The sequence below is a fragment of the Rattus norvegicus genome, chromosome 8 (assembly GCF_036323735.1).
Source record: "Rattus norvegicus strain BN/NHsdMcwi chromosome 8, GRCr8, whole genome shotgun sequence".
Lineage (NCBI taxonomy): Eukaryota > Metazoa > Chordata > Mammalia > Rodentia > Muridae > Rattus > Rattus norvegicus.
Window position 1 is genome coordinate 45,647,230 of NC_086026.1, and position 22,897 is coordinate 45,670,126.

The 22,897-nt window shown below is 39.6% G+C and overlaps 2 protein-coding genes across 2 annotated transcripts; one reads left to right on the forward strand and one right to left on the reverse strand.

The window, feature by feature from the left end:
• Positions 1-3,584: 3,584 nt before the first annotated feature.
• Positions 3,585-4,514, reverse strand: Or8a1 (olfactory receptor family 8 subfamily A member 1). Its single transcript, NM_001001081.1, has one exon. It carries the CDS (start codon positions 4,512-4,514, stop codon positions 3,585-3,587), a length of 930 nt encoding a protein of 309 aa, NP_001001081.1.
• A 16,708-nt stretch (positions 4,515-21,222) lies between these two features.
• Or8b12 (olfactory receptor family 8 subfamily B member 12) lies at positions 21,223-22,155 on the forward strand. The gene has a single exon (NM_001000435.1). The coding sequence runs from the start codon at positions 21,223-21,225 to the stop codon at positions 22,153-22,155; it is 933 nt and encodes a 310-aa protein (NP_001000435.1).
• Positions 22,156-22,897: the final 742 nt, after the last annotated feature.

Here is a 22,897-nt window from a genome sequence, read left to right on the forward strand (position 1 = left end):
ACAAGAATTCCAAATGGATCAAAAACCTCCATGGGAAATGTTAAGTGCTAAAACCTCTTGAAAAGAACACAGGCAGTACCCTCTAAGATAGAGGTGTAGTAAAAGACTTTCTGAGAAAGACGCCACTTGCTCAGTCATTAAGGTCAACCCCTGACCACTCCCCACCCTCAATAGGCCCTGGATCTGAAGAGAAAGATCTCAAGAGAAGAAATTAAAATGGCTGAGAAATACAGAAAAATGGGTTTAACTTCCTTTGCAACTATGAAAATGCAAATTACAACGGCTGTTAAATTTTGCCTTACTCCAGTCAGATGGTTAGGATGGAGAAAACAACTGAGACAAATATCCAGGATTCAGAGAAAGGCAAAACCTTATTGATTGTTGTTAGGGTAACTAACAACAGGAAAACTTTTATGGTAGTCAGTGTGCAGGATTCTCAAAAAGCTACAACTGGATGTACCACACGATCTAGCTGAATCCTTCTTTGATGTATTGTCAAGGAATTGAATGTGTTCCTCCACAGATACTTGCTTGACTGTGTACATTTCCACTTTACTCACAGTAGCTAGGTAATAGCAGCAACTTCAAGGTCTTAAGGCCAGATAACTGAGGGAATTCATATCTGATACTATGGCAGAGATTTACAACTACATGTAGCCACTATACTCAAGGCTCAGGGATCATCATGGAAGAGTGGTGGAGAGAGTATAAGAGCAAGAAGAACAGGGTACTTGCTGTGAGATGGCATCTTTGGATATGGCATCGAAGCTGCACCTATGAAATCATGACAACCTCAACAAGACATTATCTGATAAATGTGGATGGAGGAAATTTCATAAGGCCTAAACCTTAGATGAAAAGTACCAAAAAAAAATCACTACTGAAAGAGTGGTCATTAGTTTTCCTCAAGGATAAGCTCTCTGACAGGCTATCCAATCTGAAATAGCCCTAATCACATATACTTCTGAGCAATGCTATGTGGATTCAGGTTTTACTTCCTGGTCCAATAGTAATAATTGTTTAAAAAAAAGGTCATGAATTTAGGGGAAAATGCAGGAGGTGTTGGAAAGGTGAGGAGAAATAAAAATGATGTCAATACAGTACTCATGTAAGAAATTCTGATAAAAATAAAATATGTAAATAAGAAAGAGAAAGCAATGGTGAGTTACTCCAAACAAGTGTGTTCATGAAAGGTGATGGAAGGACTGAACGTTTCCCTCAACATTTCCACAAAAGGGATCAGATTCTTGACAGCAGAGATGCTGGGGAAGGCTTGGGTGAAGTAGAGCCGATACTCACCAGCTATGTGAATGTGGGCAAGGTCAATACTTTCAGACACAGTGTCCTTTAGTGAAAATCAGAAGCAACAAATAAAATAGAAGGTATATATGAGGAATATTATGTGATTGAGACTATTTAGGAGATAATTAAGGGATAAATTTCACAGATGTTCAAGAGGGTGGACATTTTAGTAGTGATGGACGGCTGTATTCTTGAGTGGCTAAGACGAAGGACTAAAGATGGCCTTGAATTAGTTTTCTCTTACACTGTTATCACTCACCTTCTAAGTGCTTAGTACAAAAGACCCTGTCACTGTTATGCCATCATTTAAAGACTATATCTTACAGTTTTCAGGTAGATCAAACTCTTCTTCCAAAAAAATTATGCCTTTTTTAGCTGTTGAACACACAAACACTATCAGTATTTAATACACAGATGAACACATCACTGGACTGGCTTTTCATCTTCAGTCATGAGAAAAGAAGAGGAAAAGAAGAAAAGGAGTAATAATACATTTCATAAATTGTATCTACTATTATTTGAACACCACAAGATGTGTGAATATAGTTCAACAAAAATCCACAATGGAAGTCTATAAATTTGGGGATGGCCTTGTATTTTTTGAAGCCATTCACAAAGGATTCCTGTAAATATTTGGTGAGGAGCCTTATACTCTTTACACCAAACACTAAAGAAATGCACCTTATTTTCTTAAGTCAATTTGAGATCATAAAAATACCAACATTGAAAGTTTTTAAAAGTAGTGATGCCTACTATTGGAGATTTTTGTGACAGAAACGACAGTTCTAGCACAAAGGCAGAGGAGAGCTTTTGGGTCTTGAGTCTGTCACAGCTCATCTCTATTATAGGGAGTTTCATAAAGATCTTCGAAATAAGCTTATCTTTAAATACTACATTTTCGAGAAAAGTCATCCAATTGGTACAACAATTTGACATTACAACACATCAGATCAATCAATTCCAAAGAATAGAAAGATACATTTGTGTTTGTGATAAACTGAAGTAAAGTCAAGGTGAATGAGAAAGGACTTCGGGTCTTCCCATGGACGGTGTTCACTGCGAGGATGCTGTTGTTGATGGGGAGGGTTGGTAGTTCTAAGTATAGCGGAGTCAACTGTATGACAAGGTAGCTTAAAAGGGAAAAGTCATTATTAACCGGGGAAAGAGAACTGGATGTTCTAGCTTTGGTGACAAAGACCTTTCTTGTGCTAAAGTCCATGGGCATTCTAGCATGGTGTTTCATGCTTCACAAGTCTTCTCTCAGGACTTTATTTTGGTGAGAAGATTAAACTGAGAAGTTCTATGTTACTGTGGAAATAACCTGCTTTACAGATTCGCATCTGATTGTTTTGGCTTGTATGGAACACTGAGTTCTCTTTCCCTGGTTTTGCCCACTTTGCAGATTAGCAATATTTAAAATCAGTGCAAGTAAATTGTGAAACTGATTAAATCAAGTCAAATTCAGTGCCTCGCCCTCTTGGGGGTATGTATTCTAACTCGGAATTACACTTTTGCTTCCACTTTTTCTTTTTTGCATTGAGAGGTCTCACTTTGAGAGAACAGAGATGGTTTCCTGCCTTTAATTCTAGTTAGAGCAGATCAATAGTTTTAGAAATTGCATCTTAAGTTGGGGAAAGGTCAAAAGAAAATGAGTAAAAAGCTATTTAAACGAGACTGTCCCACTAACTCTTTAATCCATGTGGTATTTAGTGTAAACAAGCTGGAAATTGCATTTCCCAGAATCACTTGCAGCTAGTACCCTAGAATTAAATTAGATTCCATTAATTAAGTGAATTTATGTGAGATTTGCTGGTAGGTTACCCATGCTCCCGTGGATGGCCAGACACTAAATGTACATACAGACAGTATTAATTGGGCTCAGTCAGTTATTAAACAAAAGAAGGGGACATGAAAATGGAAGATAGATATATTGGGAATAATAATGAAGGAACAGGAGAAGGGGTGGGGAATGGATATGATCAAAATACATTACATGACATATGAAAATATTAATAGTAATTTTTTAAAAAATTGCTTACCATGGCCTCATATAGAGGAGATAGATCCAATAATACAAAAATTATCTTAAAATTGAGTAATTATAAATAGAAACAATAGTAGAAAAGCTGAGAACGAGGAAAAGGAGATTGGCCTTGAACCCAATCACGGAGAAAAGTGATTCCTGTTTCCTGTTTCCCATTGACAGTGGATGAGCTTGCAGAGGTCATCATACAGGTGTTCATAACCACTTACTCTTTCATGAAGAAAGACCAACATTTATATCAAAAGAGTTTTCTCCTCAGTGTTTTGTCCAGTGCAGCCTTCACTTCCTTGTTCCTCAGGCTGTATATGAGCGGGTTGAGCATGGGGATCACTGTGGTGTAGAACACAGAGGCTACATTCTCCTGGGCCAGGGAACTAGCTGTGGAAGGCTTTAAGTACATGAATGCAGTGGAGCCATAGAACAAGCCCACAGCTGCAAAGTGGGAGCTGCAGGTGCTGAAAGCTTTGGACCTGCCCTCAGTGGAGCTGATGTGAAGGATGCTGGACAGGATGAATGCATAGGAAATGAGTACGGTTAAGCTTGTAACTATAATGTCGAATCCAGCTAAAAAGAAGACAGCCATCTCTACATCATAGGTACTAGAGCAGGAAAGCTTCATGAGGGGGAGGATGTCACAGAAGTAGTGACTGATGAAGTCCTCACAGTAGTTTAGTTTCAACATGAGGCCAGTCTCTATTGCGGAGCCAATGAGTCCTACGGCGTAGACAAAAGCCACCAGCAGAGAGCAGAGGGCAGGAGACATGATGATGTTATAAAGCAAGGGGTGGCAGATGGCCACATAGCGGTCATAGGCCATCACAGTGAGCATGTAACACTCAGCAATGACAAAAACCAGGAAGAAATATAGCTGAGACATGCACCCCACATAGGAGATGAGGTTTCTTTGGGACACAAAGTTGATGAGCATTTTTGGGGTAATGACAGAGGAGTAGCAGAGATCCACGAGTGACAGGTTGCTGAGGAAGAAGTACATGGGGGTGTGAAGCTGTGTGTTGAGTCCAATCAAGGTGATCATGCCCAGGTTTCCTACCATGGTGACCGTGTAGATCCCCAGGAAGAGGAGGAAGAGGGGTAGCTGGAGCTCTGGCCTGTGAGTTAGCCCTCCGAGGATGAACTCTGTCACTGTAGAGTGATTTTCTACAGCCATTGTGTTTGGATGGGAAGCCTGTGGGGTGAGAGAGAAGGAGTTTATGAATGGCTGTTCTTGCTCTGCCGGGAGAAGCTGGTTTTCTGCATTTGACACTTGCTGGGCTATCCGGGCTGTGGCACATGTATCCTCTCCATATTGTTGCTTCTTGCTGACAGAAGGACCGGCCCTTAAGGTATCAGAGGGCAAAGTTCTGTATTTCTTACTATTGTCCTGTCATATTTGATGAGCAGCTGCATGTTGTAGAGTCACCAAGAGTTTTCTAGCTAATCTTAACTGTTATTTTTAAATCACAGAACTAATACATTGCACCATTTATAATCATGTCAAATATATATATATAATATGTACATATACACATATAGTATATATTTCTAAGAAGCATGTGTTATCATTAGTAGTTGTGATACATATTGAATTAAATTCTCAAATTTGAGTTATTTTTTTCTATTTCTTTTTTTTAAGTTAAGTCTTGCTAAGTAGCATTGGTTATCCTTGAACTTGTGATACCCCTTCCTCTTCTCCCTACTCGCTGGGATTACAGGCATGTGCTGCCGTGCACAGTATGGGATACATTTATTAATTCTCACAAGTCTCACTTTGCTGATACAATTAGTAATTAATGACACATCTGCAGGATGTAACTGGGTCATTCTTTCAACAGTCACCCATAGAATCAGTTTTTTAAAAGAGATTTTGTGTGTAGTGAGTGTGATGTGATGTGCATGCATTCATGTGTGCAAGTACATACAACTCACAGAAGCTGGTTTTCTCCCTCTTTCTTATGGCTTCTAGGGATCAAACTCAGGTTGTAAAGTTTTATGGAAAGTGGCTTTATCTACCGAGTCAGGTGACTTTCTTTTTCTTAATTATAACATAATCTTTAACATCTTTGGATTCTGCTTTGAGTCTTAGCACATCTCCATTACATGGAAGGGCTTGTATATTGAATTAGTGATAGAAAAGTGCTTACCTAAAGTTACATATTAGCATCAGAAATGGGTGTGATTTTGAATATTATTTTTATTTACTATAAAATGATTTTTATGTAGATGACAAATAATTTAAAACATTACTATTCCCCCTTTTGAAATCTCTACTTCTAAATATAAGAAACATTCAGAACCATTAGCAGAGATCAAAATAGTTTACAAATCAGAACAGGGTGAATGTTACACACCCAGTGCAATGTAGATGGGGATACTAACTTGTAGAATGAGCCCAAGCAAATAGGCTCAAATTTTTCACTTGTATAATCTTCTTCTGCAGCTTTTTATTCTTGTCTTTCTTCCCAAACACCACAGGTTATTGAGACAAGGTCTCACTCGGAAGCCCAGGTTTCACTTGTAATGATTCTCCTGTCCTAGCAGACCATTGCTGAAAGTACAGGTAGCAGTGTTAGCCATCAGGTACACATAAATCTTCCAATAACATAAAAAGACCGACTAGGATCACACAATTCTCATGAATTCCTATGGGTATTAACTATTATTATCAAGCTTTCAGAAGCTCAGGAAGCTTTTTTTTTTCTGAAGAGAGTACACCACATAGAACAAAGTTTTTAAAAGTGAAGGTCAGCATATGGTTATAAACTGTCTGAACTATACATGAGAGTTCACAAGAGAAGACATTTTTTCATACAGTTTTTAGGCATGCAGATAAATACCTGTGCTGAAGGGAAATGAAACAGTGTCCTCTAGAAACTTCAGGCAATGTCTGGCTTCAGCCTTCAGTAGATTCTAGAAGTATACAGATGTGTATCCATCATGAAATTTACTTAAAGAGCCCAGCCCAGTCGTAAAAAAGGAGATTGCCATTTGGAAAGGTGATGTAATATGATTAAGAACTCGGGGTTCTGTTTACTTATATATGTGTGGATCATCTCCTGGGATGTAGTCACTCTAGAGACCATTGTCTTTAAAGCAACAATTAGTTCTTGTTTTCTCTTGTTCTGTGAATCACATTTTATTTCCCTAGTGCATTCAATTTTCTTTTATCTGTGTAAGTCATCTTTCAGTTTCAGAAACTTAGAATAATGGGGGAATGAACAATTTAGCACCAACAGCCCTGTTACCATCACCACTACCCCCACTACCATTGCCACAGCCATCAACACTACCACCCACCACTGCCACCACCCACCCTTATCATCATCAGCATAGTGACCATTGCTACCACCTTTACTACTGCTGTAATCATCATTATCATCATTTTCATCTCAATAGATATCTCAGTAACGGCCACCAACACCATTCTCAGTGCCATGATGGCTATTACACATAATGGTTAGTCATTGTGATGCATCATGAGCTAGCCTCGAAATGCTTGTTTTAAAGAGTTTTGTTGGAACAAAATTTTGCCAGGTGAGGCAACTCAGAGCCGGAAGGATGAATGACACACATTATCTCTCAAATGCAGGCCCCGGCTTCTTGGTTTTGCAAATTTAATTTGGAGCACAGGTGGAAGCCTCTTGCCAAAATTCCTTCCCAGCAGAGAGTAACATCTTTGAAAACAACTGTACTCATCACAGCCAGATTGACATCAGTCTTAATTTTATTCAGAGCTCTCTAATTTTTTTTTTTATTAACTTGAGTGTTTCTTATTTACATTTCGAGTGTTATTCCCTTTCCCAGTTTCCCGTCAAACATCCCCCTAATCCCTCCCCCTCCCCTTCTTTATGGGTGTTCCCCTCCCTACCCTCCCCCCATTGCCGCCCTCCCCCCAACAATCTAGTTCACTGGGGGTTCAGTCTTGGCAGGACCCAGGGCTTCCCCTTCCCCTGGTTCTTACTAGGATATTCATTGCTACCTATGAGGTCAGAGTCCAGGGTCAGTCCATGAATAGTCTTTGGGTAGTGGCTTAGTCCCTGGAAGCTCTGGTTGCTTGGCATTGTTGTTCATAAGGGGTCTCGAGCCCCTTCGAGCTCTTCCAGTTCTTTCTCTGATTCCTTCAACGGGGGTCCTGTTCTCAGTTCAGTGGTTTGCTGCTGGCATTCGCCTCTGTATTTGCTGTATTCTGGCTGTGTCTCTCAGGAGAGAACTACATCCGGCTCCTGTCGGTCTGCACTTCTTTGCTTCATCCATCTTGTCTAATTGGATGGCTGTATATGTATGGGCCATATGTGGGGCAGGCTCTGAATGGGTGTTCCTTCTGTGTCTTTTTTAATCTTTGCCTCTCTATTCCCTGCCAAGGGTATTTTTGTTCCCCTTTTAAATAAGGAGTGAAGCATTCACATTTTGATCATCCGTCTTGAGTTTCATGTGTTCTAGGCATCTAGGGTAATTCAAACATTTGGGCTAATAGCCACTTATCAATGAGTGCATACCATGTGTGTTTTTCTGGGATTGGGTTAGCTCACTCAGGATGATATTTTCCAGTTCCAACCATTTGCCTACAAATTTCATAAAGTCATTGTTTTTGATAGCGGAGTAATATTCCATTGTGTAGATGTACCACATTTTCTGTATCCATTCCTCTGTTGAAGGGCATCTGGGTTCTTTCCAGCTTCTGGCTATTATAAATAAGGCTGCGATGAACATAGTCGAGCACGTGTCTCTTTTATATGTTGGGGCATCTTTTGGGTATATGCCCAAGAGAGGTATAGCTGGATCCTCAGGCAGTTCATTGTCCAACTTTCTGAGGAACCTCCAGACTGATTTTCAGAATGGTTGTACCAGTCTGCAATCCCACCAACAATGGAGGAGTGTTCCTCTTTCTCTGCATCCTCTCCAGCATCTGCTGTCCCCTGAGTTTTTGGTCTTAGTCATTCTCACTGGTGTGAGGTGAAATCTCAGGGTTGTTTTGACTTGCATTTCCCTTATGACTAAAGATGTTGAACATTTCTTTAGGTGTTTCTCAGCCATTCAGCATTCCTCAGCTGTGAATTCTTTGTTTAGCTCTGAACCCCATTTTTTAATAGGGTTATTTGTCTCCCTGCGGTGTAACTTCTTGAGTTCTTTGTATATTTTGGATATAAGGCCTCTATCTGTTGTAGGATTGGTAAAGATCAAAAGATCTGTTGGTTGCCGTTTTGTCCTAACCACAGTGTCCTTTGCCTTACAGAAGCTTTGCAGTTTTATGAGATCCCATTTGTCGATTCTTGATCTTAGAGCATAAGCCATTGGTGTTTTGTTCAGGAAATTTTTTCCAGTGCCCATGTGTTCCAGATGCTTCCCTAGATTTTCTTCTATTAGTTTGAGTGTGTCTGGTTTGATGTGGAGGTCCATGATCCACTTGGACTTAAGTTTTGTACAGGGTGATTAGCATGGATCCATGTGCATTTTTCTACATGTTGACCTCCAGTTGAACCAGCACCATTTGCTGAAAATGCTATCTTTTTTCCATTGGATGGTTTTGGCTCCTTTGTCAAAAGTCAAGTGCCCATAGGTGTGTGGGTTCATTTCTGGGTCTTCAATTCTGTTCCATTGGTCTATCTGTCTGTCTCTGTACCAATACCATGCAGTTTTTTATCACTATTGCTCTGTAATACTGCTTGAGTTCAGGGATAGTGATTCCTCCTGAAGTCCTTTTATTGTTGAGGATAGTTTTAGCTATCCTGGGTTTTTTGTTATTCCAGATGAATTTGCAAATTGTTCTCTCTAACACTTTGAAGAACTGGATTGGTACAGTGAATCTGTAGATCGCTTTTGGTAGAATGGCCATTTTTACTATATTAATCCTGCCAATCCATGAGCATGGGAGATCTTTCCATCTTTTGAGGTCTTCTTCAATTTCTTTCTTCAGAGTCTTGAAGTTCTTATTGTACAGATCTTTTACTTGCTTGGTTAAAGTCACACCGAGGTACTTTATATTATTTGGGTCTATTATGAAGGGTGTCGTTTCCCTAATTTCTTTCTCGGCTTGTTTCTCTTTTGTGTAGAGGAAGGCTACTGATTTATTTGAGTTAATTTTATACCCAGCCACTTGACTGAAGTTGTTTATCAACTTCAGTAGTTTTCTGGTGGAACTTTTGGGATCACTTAAATATACTATCATATCATCTGCAAATAGTGATATTTTGACCTCTTCTTTTCCGATCTGTATCCCCTTGACCTCCTTTTGTTGTCTGATTGCTCTGGCTAGAACTTCAAGAACTATATTGAATAAGTAGGGAGAGAGTGGGCAGCCTTGTCTAGTCCCTGATTTTAGTGGGATTGCTTCAAGTTTCTCTCCATTTAGTTTAATGTTAGCAACTGGTTTGCTGTATATGGCTTTTACTATGTTTAGGTATGGGCCTTGAATTCCTATTCTTTCCAGAACTTTTATCATGAAGGGGTGTTGAATTTTATCAAATGCTTTCTCAGCATCTAATGAAATGATCATGTGGTTTTGTTCTTTCAGTTTGTTTGTATAATGGGTCACGTTGATGGTTTTCCGTATATTAAACCATCCCTGCATGCCTGGGATGAAGCCTACTTGATCATGGTGGATGATTGTTTTGATGTGCTCTTGGATTCGGTTTGCCAGAATTTTACTGAGTATTTTTGCATCGATATTCATAAGAGAAATTGGTCTGAAGTTCTCTTTCTTTGTTGTGTCTTTGTGTGGTTTAGGTATAAGAGTAATTGTGGCTTCATAAAAGGAATTCGGTAGTGCTCCATCTGTTTCAATTTTGTGGAATAGTTTGGATAGTATTGATATGAGGTCTTCTATGAAGGTCTGATAGAATTCTGCACTAAACCCGTCTGGACCTAAGCTCTTTTTGGTTGGGTAACCTTTAATGACTGCTTCTATTTCCTTAGGAGTTATGGGGTTGTTTAACTGGTTTATCTGTTCTTGATTTAACTTCAGTACCTGTTATCTGTCTAGGAAATTGTACATTTCCTGAAGATTTTCAAGTTTTGTTGAATATAGGCTTTTATAGTAAGATCTGATGATTTTTTGAATTTCCTCTGAATCTGTAGTTATGTCTCCCTTTTCATTTCTGATTTTGTTAATTTGGATACACTCTCTGTGTCCTCTCGTTAGTCTGGCTAAGAGTTTATCTATCTTGTTGATTTTCTCAAAGAACCAACTTTTGGTTCTGTTGATTCTTTCTATGGTCCTTTTTGTTTCTACTGGGTTGATTTCAGCTCTGAGTTTGATTATTTCCTGCCTTCTACTCCTCCTGGGTGTATTTGCTTCTTTTTGTTCTAGAGCTTTTAGGTGTGTGGTCAAGCTGGTGACATATGCTCTTTCCTGTTTCTTTCTGCAGGCACTCAGCGCTATGAGTTTTCCTCTTAGCACAGCTTTCATTGTGTCCCATAAGTTTGGGTATGTTGTATCTTCATTTTCATTAAATTCTAAAAAGTTTTTAATTTCTTTCTTTATTTCTTCCTTGACCAGGTTATCATTGAGTACAGCATTGTTCAATTTCCACGTATATGTGGGCATTCTTCCCTTATTGTTATTGAAGACCAGCTTTAACCAAGCAAGTAAAAGATCTGTACAATAAGAACTTCAAGACACTGAGGAAAGAAATTGAAGAAGACCTCAGAAGATGGAAAGATCTCCCATGCTCATGGATTGGCAGGATTAATATAGTAAAAATGGCCATTTTACCAAAAGCAATCTACAGATTCAATGCAATCCCCATCAAAATACCAATCCAATTCTTCAAAGAGTTAGACAGAACAATTTGCAAATTCATCTGGAATAACAAAAAACCCAGGATAGCTAAAGCTATCCTCAACAATAAAAGGACTTCAGGGGGAATCACTATCCCTGAACTCAAGCAGTATTACAGAGCAATAGTGATAAAAACTGCATGGTATTGGTACAGAGACAGACAGATAGACCAATGGAATAGAATTGAAGACCCAGAAATGAACCCACACACCTATGGTCACTTGATTTTTGACAAAGGAGCCAAAACCATCCAATGGAAAAAAGATAGCATTTTCAGCAAATGGTGCTGGTTCAACTGGAGGTCCACATGTAGAAGAATGCTGATCGATCCATGCTTATCACCCTGTACAAAGCTTAAGTCCAAGTGGATCAAGGACCTCCACATCAAACCAGACACACTCAAACTAATAGAAGAAAAACTAGGGAAGCATCTGGAACACATGGGCACTGGAAAAAATTTCCTGAACAAAACACCAATGGCTTATGCTCTAAGATCAAGAATCGACAAATGGGATCTCATAAAACTGCAAAGCTTCTGTAAGGCAAAGGACACTGTGGTTAGGACAAAACGGCAACCAACAGATTGGGAAAAGATCTTTACCAATCCTACAACAGATAGAGGCCTTATATCCAAAATATACAAAGAACTCAAGAAATTAGACCGCAGGGAAACAAATAACCCTATTAAAAATGGGGTTCAGAGCTAAACAAAGAATTCACAGCTGAGGAATGCCGAATGGCTGAGAAACACCTAAAGAAATGTTCAACATCTTTAGTCATAAGGGAAATGCAAATCAAAACAACCCTGAGATTTCACCTCACACCAGTGCGATTGGCTAAGATCAAAAACTCAGGTGACAGCAGATGCTGGCGAGGATGTGGATTAAGAGGAACACTCCTCCATTGTTGGTGGGATTGCAGACTGGTAAAACCATTCTGGAAATCAGTCTGGAGGTTCCTCAGAAAATTGGACATTGAACTGCCTGAGGATCCAGCTATACCTCTCTTGGGCATATACCCAAAAGATGCCTCAACATATAAAAGAGACACGTGCTCCACTATGTTCATCGCAGCCTTATTTATAATAGCCAGAAGCTGGAAAGAACCCAGATGCCCTTCAACAGAGGAATGGATACAGAAAATGTGGTACATCTACACAATGGAATATTACTCAGCTATCAAAAACAACGAGTTTATGAAATTCGTAGGCAAATGGTTGGAACTGGAAAATATCATCCTGAGTGAGCTAACCCAATCACAGAAAGACATACATGGTATGCACTCATTGATAAGTGGCTATTAGCCCAAATGCTTGAATTACCCTAGATCCCTAGAACAAACGAAACTCAAGACGGATGATCAAAATGTGAATGCTTCACTCCTTCTTTAAATGAGGAAAAAGAATACCCTTGGCAGGGAAGGGAGAGGCAAAGATTAAAACAGAGACTGAAGGAACACCCATTCAGAACCTGCCCCACATGTGGCCCATACATATACAGCCACCCAATTAGACAAGATGGATGAAGCAAAGAAGTGCAGACCGACAGGAGCCGGATGTAGATCGCTCCTGAGAGACACAGCCAGAATACAGCAAATACAGAGGCGAATGCCAGCAGGAAACCACTGAACTGAGAATAGGTCCCCTATTGAAGGAATCAGAGAAAGAACTGGAAGAGCTTGAAGGGGCTCGAGACCCCAAAAGTACAACAATGCCAAGCAACCAGAGCTTCCAGGGACTAAGCCACTACCTAAAGACTATACATGGACTGACCCTGGACTCTGACCCCATAGGTAGCAATGAATATCCTAGTAAGAGCACCAGTGGAAGGGGAAGCCCTGGGTCCTGCTAAGACTGAACCCCCAGTGAACTAGTCTATGGGGGGAGGGCAGCAATGGGGGGAGGGTTGGGAGGGGAACACCCATAAGGAAGGGGAGGGGGGAGGGGGATGTTTGCCCGGAAACCGGGAAAGGGAATAACACTCGAAATGTATATAAGAAATACTCAAGTTAATAAAAAAAAACAAACAAAAAAAAACAGTAGGTGTGTCCACCATCCATCCATCCGTCCATCCATCCATGCATACATACATTTAAATGAACACACCAACAAACCAAAGTATAAACACCTTTTTATCATTTTAGTAAAAATTCAAAGAGAGATTTCAGGTTTAAATATCAACTTATATGAAAGAATGAAATAAATGTTAATTTTATATAGTTTATTCCTAAAAAAAAAAGAATGAGGAAGACAAACAAACAAACACCTATAAACCAAAACCAAACCAAACCAACCAAACAAAAATACCAACCAACCAACAAAACAACAGCAACCAAAACCAAACCCCCATCTTACTTGGCTAAGAATATTCCTAAAACTTAACTCCATTTACAGTGCTCCTCCCTAAGTTCTACAAGTCATAAAATTGCTAAGGAAACAAAATTTTCTCATCTGAAAACTTATGCATTACCATCCACATTTAGAATCGAGTCTTTGTTGATGTAGCCATCTTAGAATTACCTATGGTCTAAGCTAGAGCATCCATCTATCTATCTATCTATCTATCTATCTATCTATCTATCTATCTATCTATCATCTATCTATCTATCATCTATCTATCTATCATCTAGAAATCATAATTTGTCATCTATCATCATCTATCAATCATCTATTAATCACCTGTCTGTCTGTCTGTCTGTCTGTCTGCCTCTCTCTGTCTATCTATCATCTATCAGTCTAAGACAGTGTCTCATGTATCCCAGGCTGCCACAAAACTTGCTATGCTGCTCCAAGGATGACCTTGAACTTCGTGCTTTCTGCCTTTTCCCGCTCAGTGCTGGGATCACAGACGCAGACCACCATGCCCAGTTTATTTGGTGCTAGGAACTCTAGTGTTAGGATCTGTGTTTGATAGTGAGTACTTTACCATTTTTTAAAAAAGAACAAGTGAACAGCAAGGGAATGATGTAATTTAAGGTAATGCCTAGTTCTTTCTCTTGGCAGCTCGAGGACATAGTTATCCTTTCACCTTCAAAATTTTCTCCACCCCTGGCACCTACAAAACTTCTTTTATTCTACAATTGTTTGTGAAATTGGGTATTTGTTGAGGTTACATGTAGGACTTAAAAATATCTTTAAGGTTTCTGTAATTACTCATGTTCTTTGCATGGTCATCTTGTGTCATTGTTAAGCACGGGGCTCAAGCTCATATCCTGTTTTACTTCTGAAAGGCACTTTTAGATGTTGTACATGTCTTCAAATGCTTCTGTTGATCAATTTCCCCTTCCTGTGTGTGGTCATATTTTAGGATGCCTTCAACCCCTGAATTTCAATTATTTCCTCTTTAAAGACATACATTCAGCGCGAGTTATAATTGCTTTACTTTTTAGGTTAGCTCTGTATTAATAATTCTTAAGTATGCATCTCTTTCCTACCATAGACTGACTTTACATTGCCATCTTCTTTCTGGTATTTGCCTTTTGGATGTTATGGTACCACTTTATGGTCTTATCTAAAATTTATCTAATTGCCCTCTTCAGTCTTATTTCTCATATATGTCATATTTATGCTTTTCTGGGCTTCAAACCTTAGTCAAATTTGATTTGTGCTTTTCCCATCAATCTCCTTTTTACCATTGGGACATCAATATATATAAACTGCTCCATTACTATGTCTCCTGCACCGTTCACCTCTTTCTGTATATACTGCTGTGGGAAGTGTTCCGGCTGTTCTCCCTGTCTGCCCTTTTCTCTCTTTCAGCCTGTTCTGACATTACCATCTATATAAAACATCATTGCTATTAAGAAAGACAGTTCTTATTGCTAGTATTATTTAATCAATTCTTTTTGCCTTCTAAATTCTATAATCAGCACCATTTATTCACCCTTTGAGATATGATTATTATTAGTGTTAAGATTAGAGATTGAAGTTCAGAGAGAGGTTGAACAGCTACTAAGGTCACATATTTAGTAATAGGCAAAGTCACGATTTGTACTGAAGTTAGTTCACATTTTCAATGCTTAGAAACATCATAATTTATGATTTACCATTATTACCAATAATTTTGTTAGAATTACAGTCATAAACTTGACTATTCCAAGCAAGTCGACAAGTGGTCACGTTATTGGTATTATTCTGTAATTCCTCTTTAGTGGTTATACTGTATATATTTGTATGGGAAAAGTTGAAGAATTATCACCTTTTAAAAATATTTTTCAAAAGCCAACCACACCAATGTTAGATTTTGTTATGCCATTTTCAAATTTGTTTTTTAAATCTTCCTTATCCCATTTTCCATCCCTCTGCTTTTCCCTCTCCCTCTCTATCCCAAGAAACTTTTTGTCCATGTTGTCACATGTATTATATTAACATGCATCACATGACCCCCTTTCTAGCTTTATGACATATCTACACTCATACCTACACACACACACACACACACACACACACACACACCCTTAAAACAAGGATCCGCATATGAAAGATAACATGAAGATAATACTTGATCTTTCGAAGTCTAGGTTAACTTACATAATATGATAATCTCCAAATTTATCTATTTTTCTGAAAATTTTGCTAAATAAAACTACATTGTGTATTTATACCACACTTTTATTACCAAACGATGGACATTTAGAGGACTTTAGTATTTTCTTGCTATTTTAAATAGGGCATCAATAGACATGGATATGTAAGTAACTTTGCAGTAGAATGTAGAGTTCTTTGGTCATATGTCTTAGTATTCTATTGCTGTGAAGAGGCACCATGACCATGACAAGTCTTTTAAAATAAAACATTTAATTGGGACTTGCCTATAGTCTCAGAGGTTTAGTCCATTATCCTAATGGCAGAGAGCATGGTAGCTTGCAGGTAGATATGGTAGCTGAGAGTTTTACAGTCAGATCTGAAGACAATAAGAAGGGGGTGGAGGGAGAGGAAGTGGGAGAGGGAGAAGGAAAGGGAGAGGGTGAGAGAACTAGGGCCTATCTTGGGCTTTTGAAGCCCATCCCTAGTGACACACTTCCTCTAACTAGGCTACCAATCCTTTCAAGTAGTGCATTCTGTGGTGACCAACAATTCAAATTTATGAGACTATGGGGACTGTTCTTATTCAAACCACCACAGCATATGCTAAGAAGTGGCATGTGAGGGTCACATGGTAGTTCTGCTTTTAGGTTTTTGAGGTCTCCACACTAATTTCCATAGAGGGAGGACCTGTTTACCCTCTTTTCTTCATAAACAGTTTATGATAGCTATTCTGACTAGGGCAAGATGGAATCTTAAAGTAGTTTTATTTGCATTTCTTTGATGATAAGATACTGAACGCCTTTATAATACTTATTGACTGGGCTAGTAGGATGACCCAGAAGGCAAAAATGATTTCTATCAAGTTTGATAAACACAGACCAATCCCTGTGAACATTGTTCTCTTCTCTCCACACAGTGGCTGTGCTATACATGTATATACATGTGCACATATGAATAAATGTGATAAAATATATTTATTGGTCATTTCTATTTCTTCTTTTGAGAACTTTTGCTTTTCTGTGTGTATATTCTATATATTAATACCCAGCTGTCTAAGCATCCTTTAACTCGGACCTTCTTTATTTCACTAATAAACACCCTGTCATTTGCTTGATATACATACATACATACATACATACATACATACATACATACATGCACGCACGCACGCACGCACACACACACACACACACACACACACACACACACACACACACACACACATATATATATATATATATATATATATATATATATATATATTGAAATTTCCACTAAGGAAATAGTTGGGGTGACTAGAGTAGTTGCATAGTTTTTATGCATTTTATCAATAATTTTATTCTTATATTACCTGCTGTTCAAAGTTTGCAAATAGTTGCTTTGTGTTTTCTTGTTTGTTTTTCTTTTAATTTTATTTATTTTTTTTTACACTCCAGATTTTATCCCCCTCCTGCTCCACTCTCTGATTGTTCCCCATTCCATACCTCCTCTCTACCCCCTGTCTCTATGATGTCTCCACCCTCACCCCACCCCATCTCCCACCTCATCAGACCACTAAACTCCCTGGGGCCTCCTGTCTCTTGAGGGTTAGGTGCATCTTCCCTGACTGAACCTAGGTCTGGCAGTCCACTGCTGTATGTGTGTTGGGGGCCTCAGACCAACTGATGTCTGGTTGGTGCTGTCTGGTTGGTGATCCAGTGTCTGAGAGATCTTGGGGACCAGATTAATTGAGACTGCTGATCCTCCAACAGAGTTGCTCTTCCTCAGCTTCTTCCAACTTTTCCCTAATTCAACCAGAGGGGTCAGCAGCTTCTGTCCATTGGTTGGGTGTAAATATCTGCATCTGACTCTTTCAGCTGGCTGTTGGGTCTTTTGGAGGGCAGTCATAATAGGTCCCTTTTTGTGAATGCCCCATAGCCTCAGTAATGGTGTCAGGTTTTGGGTTTCCCTTTGAGCTGGACCCCACTTTGGGCCTGTCGCTGGACCTCCTTTTCCTCAGCTTCTCCATTTCCCTCCCTGCAGTTCTTTCAGAGAGGAACAATTATGGGTCAGAGTTTTGACTGTGGGATGGCAACCCCTTTCTTGTTTTTATATTGTTTGTGCACAGAGAAATCACTATACCAGCTATACTATTGCATGTAATCTAATGTCTGATTTTAAAAGCAGGCTGTGCATTTTTATTCCTTTTACTTTTCATTCCAGTCGCACTAAGGGCCATGTGGGTTTGTGGAGAAGGAGAGGTCAGAAACAGAGACTTAGAGCAATCTGGTACTTCACACAGGCATCTTCCCTTTGGCAACCTGTGCTCGGTGCCTTCAGAGGTGATAGTAGCTGACTGTGTGGATCCCTCTGTCACTGGTTCTGAAAATACTTAGAAGGACTTAAAAGAGTCTGTGGCCACGTCCACACCCAGAAATTTTGATTGATGTTTCAGACTTTCTTTCAAGACTCGCTCTAGGTATTTGTAGCGAGGAGTCCGGTTTGAAAACAGAGGAAAACACAACCTCTCCAGATCCTTCAGGTCTCAGCTTCCATGAGGATGTGATTTTGATGTTTGAGAAGAGAGGGCATAGAGAAAGATGGTGAAGGCAGAGGTTGGAGGTTGAGAGTAGGAGACAAAAAGGAGAAAGGGGCAATTGGTAGGAGTTCTCATGGAATTTTGACTAGTTAGTACCAGATGAAGACTGCTCGGGCATAGATACAGAGAGGTCCTGCTATCCTGAGATTTTCTTTTGTTTATTATTATTAAACTTAAAGAAGGAGAAATAAGAATTCTTGTTGATTTCTGATTAATTACGTTTCAAGAATTAATATTACTCAGCTATCAAAAACAATGGCTTTATGAAATTCGTAGGCAAATGGTTGGAACTGGACAATATCATCCTGAGTGAGCTAACCCAATCACAGAAAGACATACATGGTATGCACTCACTGATAAGTGGCTATTAGCCCAAATGCTTGAATTACCCTAGATGCCTAGAACAAACGAAACTCAAGACGGAAGATCAAAATGTGAATGCTTCACTCCTTCTTTAAATGAGGAAAAAGAATACCCTTGGCAGGGAAGAGAGAGGCAAAGATTAAAACAGAGACTGAAGGAACACCCATTCAGAGCCTGCCCCACATGTGGCCCATTCATATACAGCCATCCAATTAGACAAGATGGATGAAGCAAAGAAGTGCAGGCCGACAGGAGCCAGATGTAGATCTCTCCTGAGAGACACAGCCAGAATACAGCAAACACAGGCGAATGCCAGCAGCAAACCACTGAACTGAGAATAGGACCCCCGTTGAAGGAATCAGAGAAAGAACTGGAAGAGCTTGAAGGGGCTCGAGACCCCATATGTACAACAATGCCAAGCAACCAGAGCTTCCAGGGACTAAGCCACTACCTAAAGACTATACATGGACTGACCCTGGACTCTGACCTCATAGGTAGCAATGAATATCCTAGTAAGAGCACCAGTGGAAGGGGAAGCCCTGGGTCCTGCTAAGACTGAACCCCCAGTGAACTAGACTGTTGAGGGGAGGGGGGCAATGGGGGAAGGGTTGGGAGGGGAACACCCATAAGGAAGGGGAGGGGGGAGGGGGATGTTTGCCCGGAAACCGGGAAAGGGAATAACACTCGAAATGTATATAAGAAATACTCAAGTTAATAAAAAAAAAGAATTAATATTGATCCCTGGAATGAGTTAAAATTTGAATAAATCTTTCATTATGCTAAAGTATAACAGCCATGCAAAAATTTCTCAACTGAACTCACATCTATAAAAATTATTGGACAGTATTTGTCATTTTTTCCTTTATTAACTTGAGTATTTCTTATTTACATTTCAATTGTTATTCCGTTTCCTGGTTTCTGGGCCAACATCCCCCTAACCCCTCCCCTTCCCCTTCTATATGAGTGTTCCCCTCCCTATCCTCCCCCCATTACCGCCCTCCCCCCAACAATCACGTACACTGGGGGTTAGTATTTGTCATTTTTAAGACATTGCCTTATGGGTTTCAGTGGGACCCATAAGGAAGTTGGTCTAACGGGCAAATCTTTGAATTGGGCAGACTCAGATGAGGACTGGGTTTTGAAATACACTGTATCTTTGCGGAGATCCAGACTTTAACAACCTAGGCAAGAGCTAATAAGGAATGAATAGATGTTCCTAAAACTTTATTTTTTATTATTTTGAGATTATAATATAATTATATCATTTCCCCTTTCCCTTTTCTCCCTCTAAAATTGCCCATATACCTTTCCTTGCTCAAATTTTGTGGCCTCCTTTTCATTAATTGTTACACATATCGGTATCTCTCTCTCTCTCTCAATATGTATATCTAAATATACATATGTATATCTAAATATACAAGTACAAAAATAGTCATGTTTCTGAATGCTTTAGACCTTGGCAGCTGGGACTCAGTTTAATGACACAGTATTGAGTACATTATAGGGTATTTAAGAAGTTGTGTTTGTTGTTATTTTTGTAATATTTATTTTCTTGAATACTATGCTACTAGCTGAAAGAAAAAATACTTCAAAAATCCAAACTATGAATTATACAGGAAACAAACAATTTTGCTTCCTTTGGGAAGGTAACTCTGAGGAAATGATCCTGAGGGAACCTCTGTCTTCATAATTAATAATTGTGAACCAGGCTGTGTCTGTTTATTCTTCTATTACCATAGGTCAGGACAGGATCTGCCTCTTTCTTGGAAGCTGGAGGAACCATTGGCGAAATTAAAAGGTGTAAGTCAAGGTTGTCCATACAGAGAGAATTATAAGGGAAAACTGAGATTCTGACCTTTGGCCCAGAAAAGGAGAAGGTCCAAGCACCAAGCTGTTGTCTTCTATTCACCAGGTCTTCGTCCTCCCCAGAACACATCAGAGGAGAGATAGTAGGCAGAGACATCCCTGTTGCAAGTAAAGAAAGGTATGTGCCCCTCTGATCCTGAGCAGCCATAGAACACAGAGTAGGAATGCAGACCCTGTGTAAGTCTTCAGGAGCTTCCCTCAGGCCTGAAGTCTGGAGGGTCTGTGACTGGATATTTCATAGTCTCACTTATCCAATCTGTAAAGTGAGGATAAAAGTAGAGACACATTATTAGAGCCTCTCACAGTAACTCCTAAATAAGCGTTAGATTATAATGCTTTAATTCATCCTGCATACAGTTGAGCTAAGAGATCGTGAGAAGCCTGGCTTCATATTATTATTATTATTATTATTATTATTATTATTATTATTATTAATATTATTATTAATGGTGCAAACTGAGAGATACTGTCATAGCTCTGGTGGCATCTGCCTGTCAGGACTCAGTCCAGGGTAGAGACTCATGTTTCAACAACTTGCTCAGAGGCAGGAAAGGGGACGGTATCACCAATGATTTAACTTCAGAATCTAAGAGATACTCACTTTGTTCAGTCTCTCTCTCACTCCTCTTTCTTTCTCCCTCTCCCTCCTCTCTCCATCCCTCCCACCTCTCTCCTTTTCAAAGATAGGATAGATTTGTGAGGATGGTAGTGATGCTTCTTTTTCTCCACTGGTTTTCTTCTCTGTCACACAGGCCTTCCTCCCGAGAAGAATGACTGTCAAGAATTCCTCTGTGACAGAGTTCATCCTCGAAGGTCTGACAGACCAGCCAGGACTCCGCATGCCCCTCTTCTTTCTCTTTCTAGGTTTCTACATGGTGACTGTGGTGGGGAACCTGGGCTTGATCTTCCTGATAGGGCTGAACTCTCACCTGCACACCCCTATGTACTTCTTTCTCTTCAATCTTTCTGTAGTAGATTTCTGTTATTCCTCCACCATCATCCCTAAAATGCTAATGAGTTTTATCTCAAAGAAGAACATCATCTCACACTCAGGGTGTATGACACAGTTGTTTTTCTTCTGTTTCTTTGTTGTCTCTGAGTCCTTCATTCTGTCAGCCATGGCATATGACCGTTATGTTGCCATCTGTAACCCCCTGATGTACACAGTCACCATGTCTCCCCAAGTATATTTACTCCTTTTACTAGGCGTCTATGTGATGGGTTTCTCTGGGGCCATGGCCCATACAGGGAACCTAATGAATCTGACCTTCTGTGCTGACAACCTTGTCAATCACTTCATGTGTGACATCCTTCCTCTTCTTGAGCTCTCCTGCAACAGCACCTTTACAAATGAGCTGGTAGTCTTTATTGTGGTGGCCTTTGATATTGGTGTGCCCATTGTCACTATCTTCATTTCGTATGCCCTCATCCTCTCTAGCGTTCTTCGCATGCATTCCACGGAGGGCAGATCCAAGGCCTTCAGCACCTGCAGCTCCCACTTGATTGTGGTTTGTCTGTTCTTTGGTTCTGGGGCTTTCATGTATCTCAAGCCACCTTCCATTTTGCCCCTTGACCAAGGAAAAGTTTCTTCCTTGTTTTATATGATTGTGGTGCCCATGTTGAACCCTTTGATCTATAGTCTGAGAAATAAGGATGTCAAAGTTGCTCTGAGGAAAACCTTGGGTAAGAAAATACTTTCTTAACAGGGGAGCAGTATCATGAAGTGCAGTGGTGTGATTGGTCAGTGAGCAGTATTCACACGGAAAGAGCTGTGCTTGGATAAGACGATGCAATGTTGCCATAAGGGGTTCAGGTCTAGTCATCTTTTTCTTCTTGCCCAAGAGAAGTTTATGGCACTATGGTGTGAATGTAGCTATGTATTTGAGGATCCTGGGCAATTGTTCAACCAACAAACTACATGCAGCCAAGAAACAGGGTTACACACAATTTTATCTGAGCAAGATTTTAACACAGCCCTGTTCCTCCTGACTTTTGCTCTGCCTAAACTCTTTCAACACTTATTTTTTAAAATAAAAATTGCATATCTCTATTGAAAATGTACAAATACATAATTAACAGCTATTTTCTCTTTCATTCATAAACTGTTATCTGTAACATGCAAATATTGAGCAAAATAGCAGTTTCCTACAGTGTTGCCATAGTTAGGGTCACAGTCTGTCTCCCCAAAAGCCAGGTTCTGCCCTTAATCCAATTTTTAATTTTATGCAAATTTCAATAGTCACGAACCATTTATTCTTGAGTGGGCCTTATAAATTACTTAATCTAATCTCATTTAATGTTATTGGAGACTCAGAAACATGTTGTTGTTAAAGAATAAAACTATCTGTTATCAAAAATAAACTCAATTCAGAAAGCTGAACTTATGTGTATTTTTTGGTTTGCCTTTATGCTGTGTTTTCTTGTCATAGTACCCCTCCTTTAGGA

Excerpts from the sequence above, each read along its gene's own strand:
- Or8a1 (NM_001001081.1), bottom strand. The coding sequence starts at position 4,514 with ATGGCTGTAGAAAATCACTCTACAGTGACAGAGTTCATCCTCGGAGGG.
- Or8b12 (NM_001000435.1), top strand. The coding sequence starts at position 21,223 with ATGACTGTCAAGAATTCCTCTGTGACAGAGTTCATCCTCGAAGGTCTG.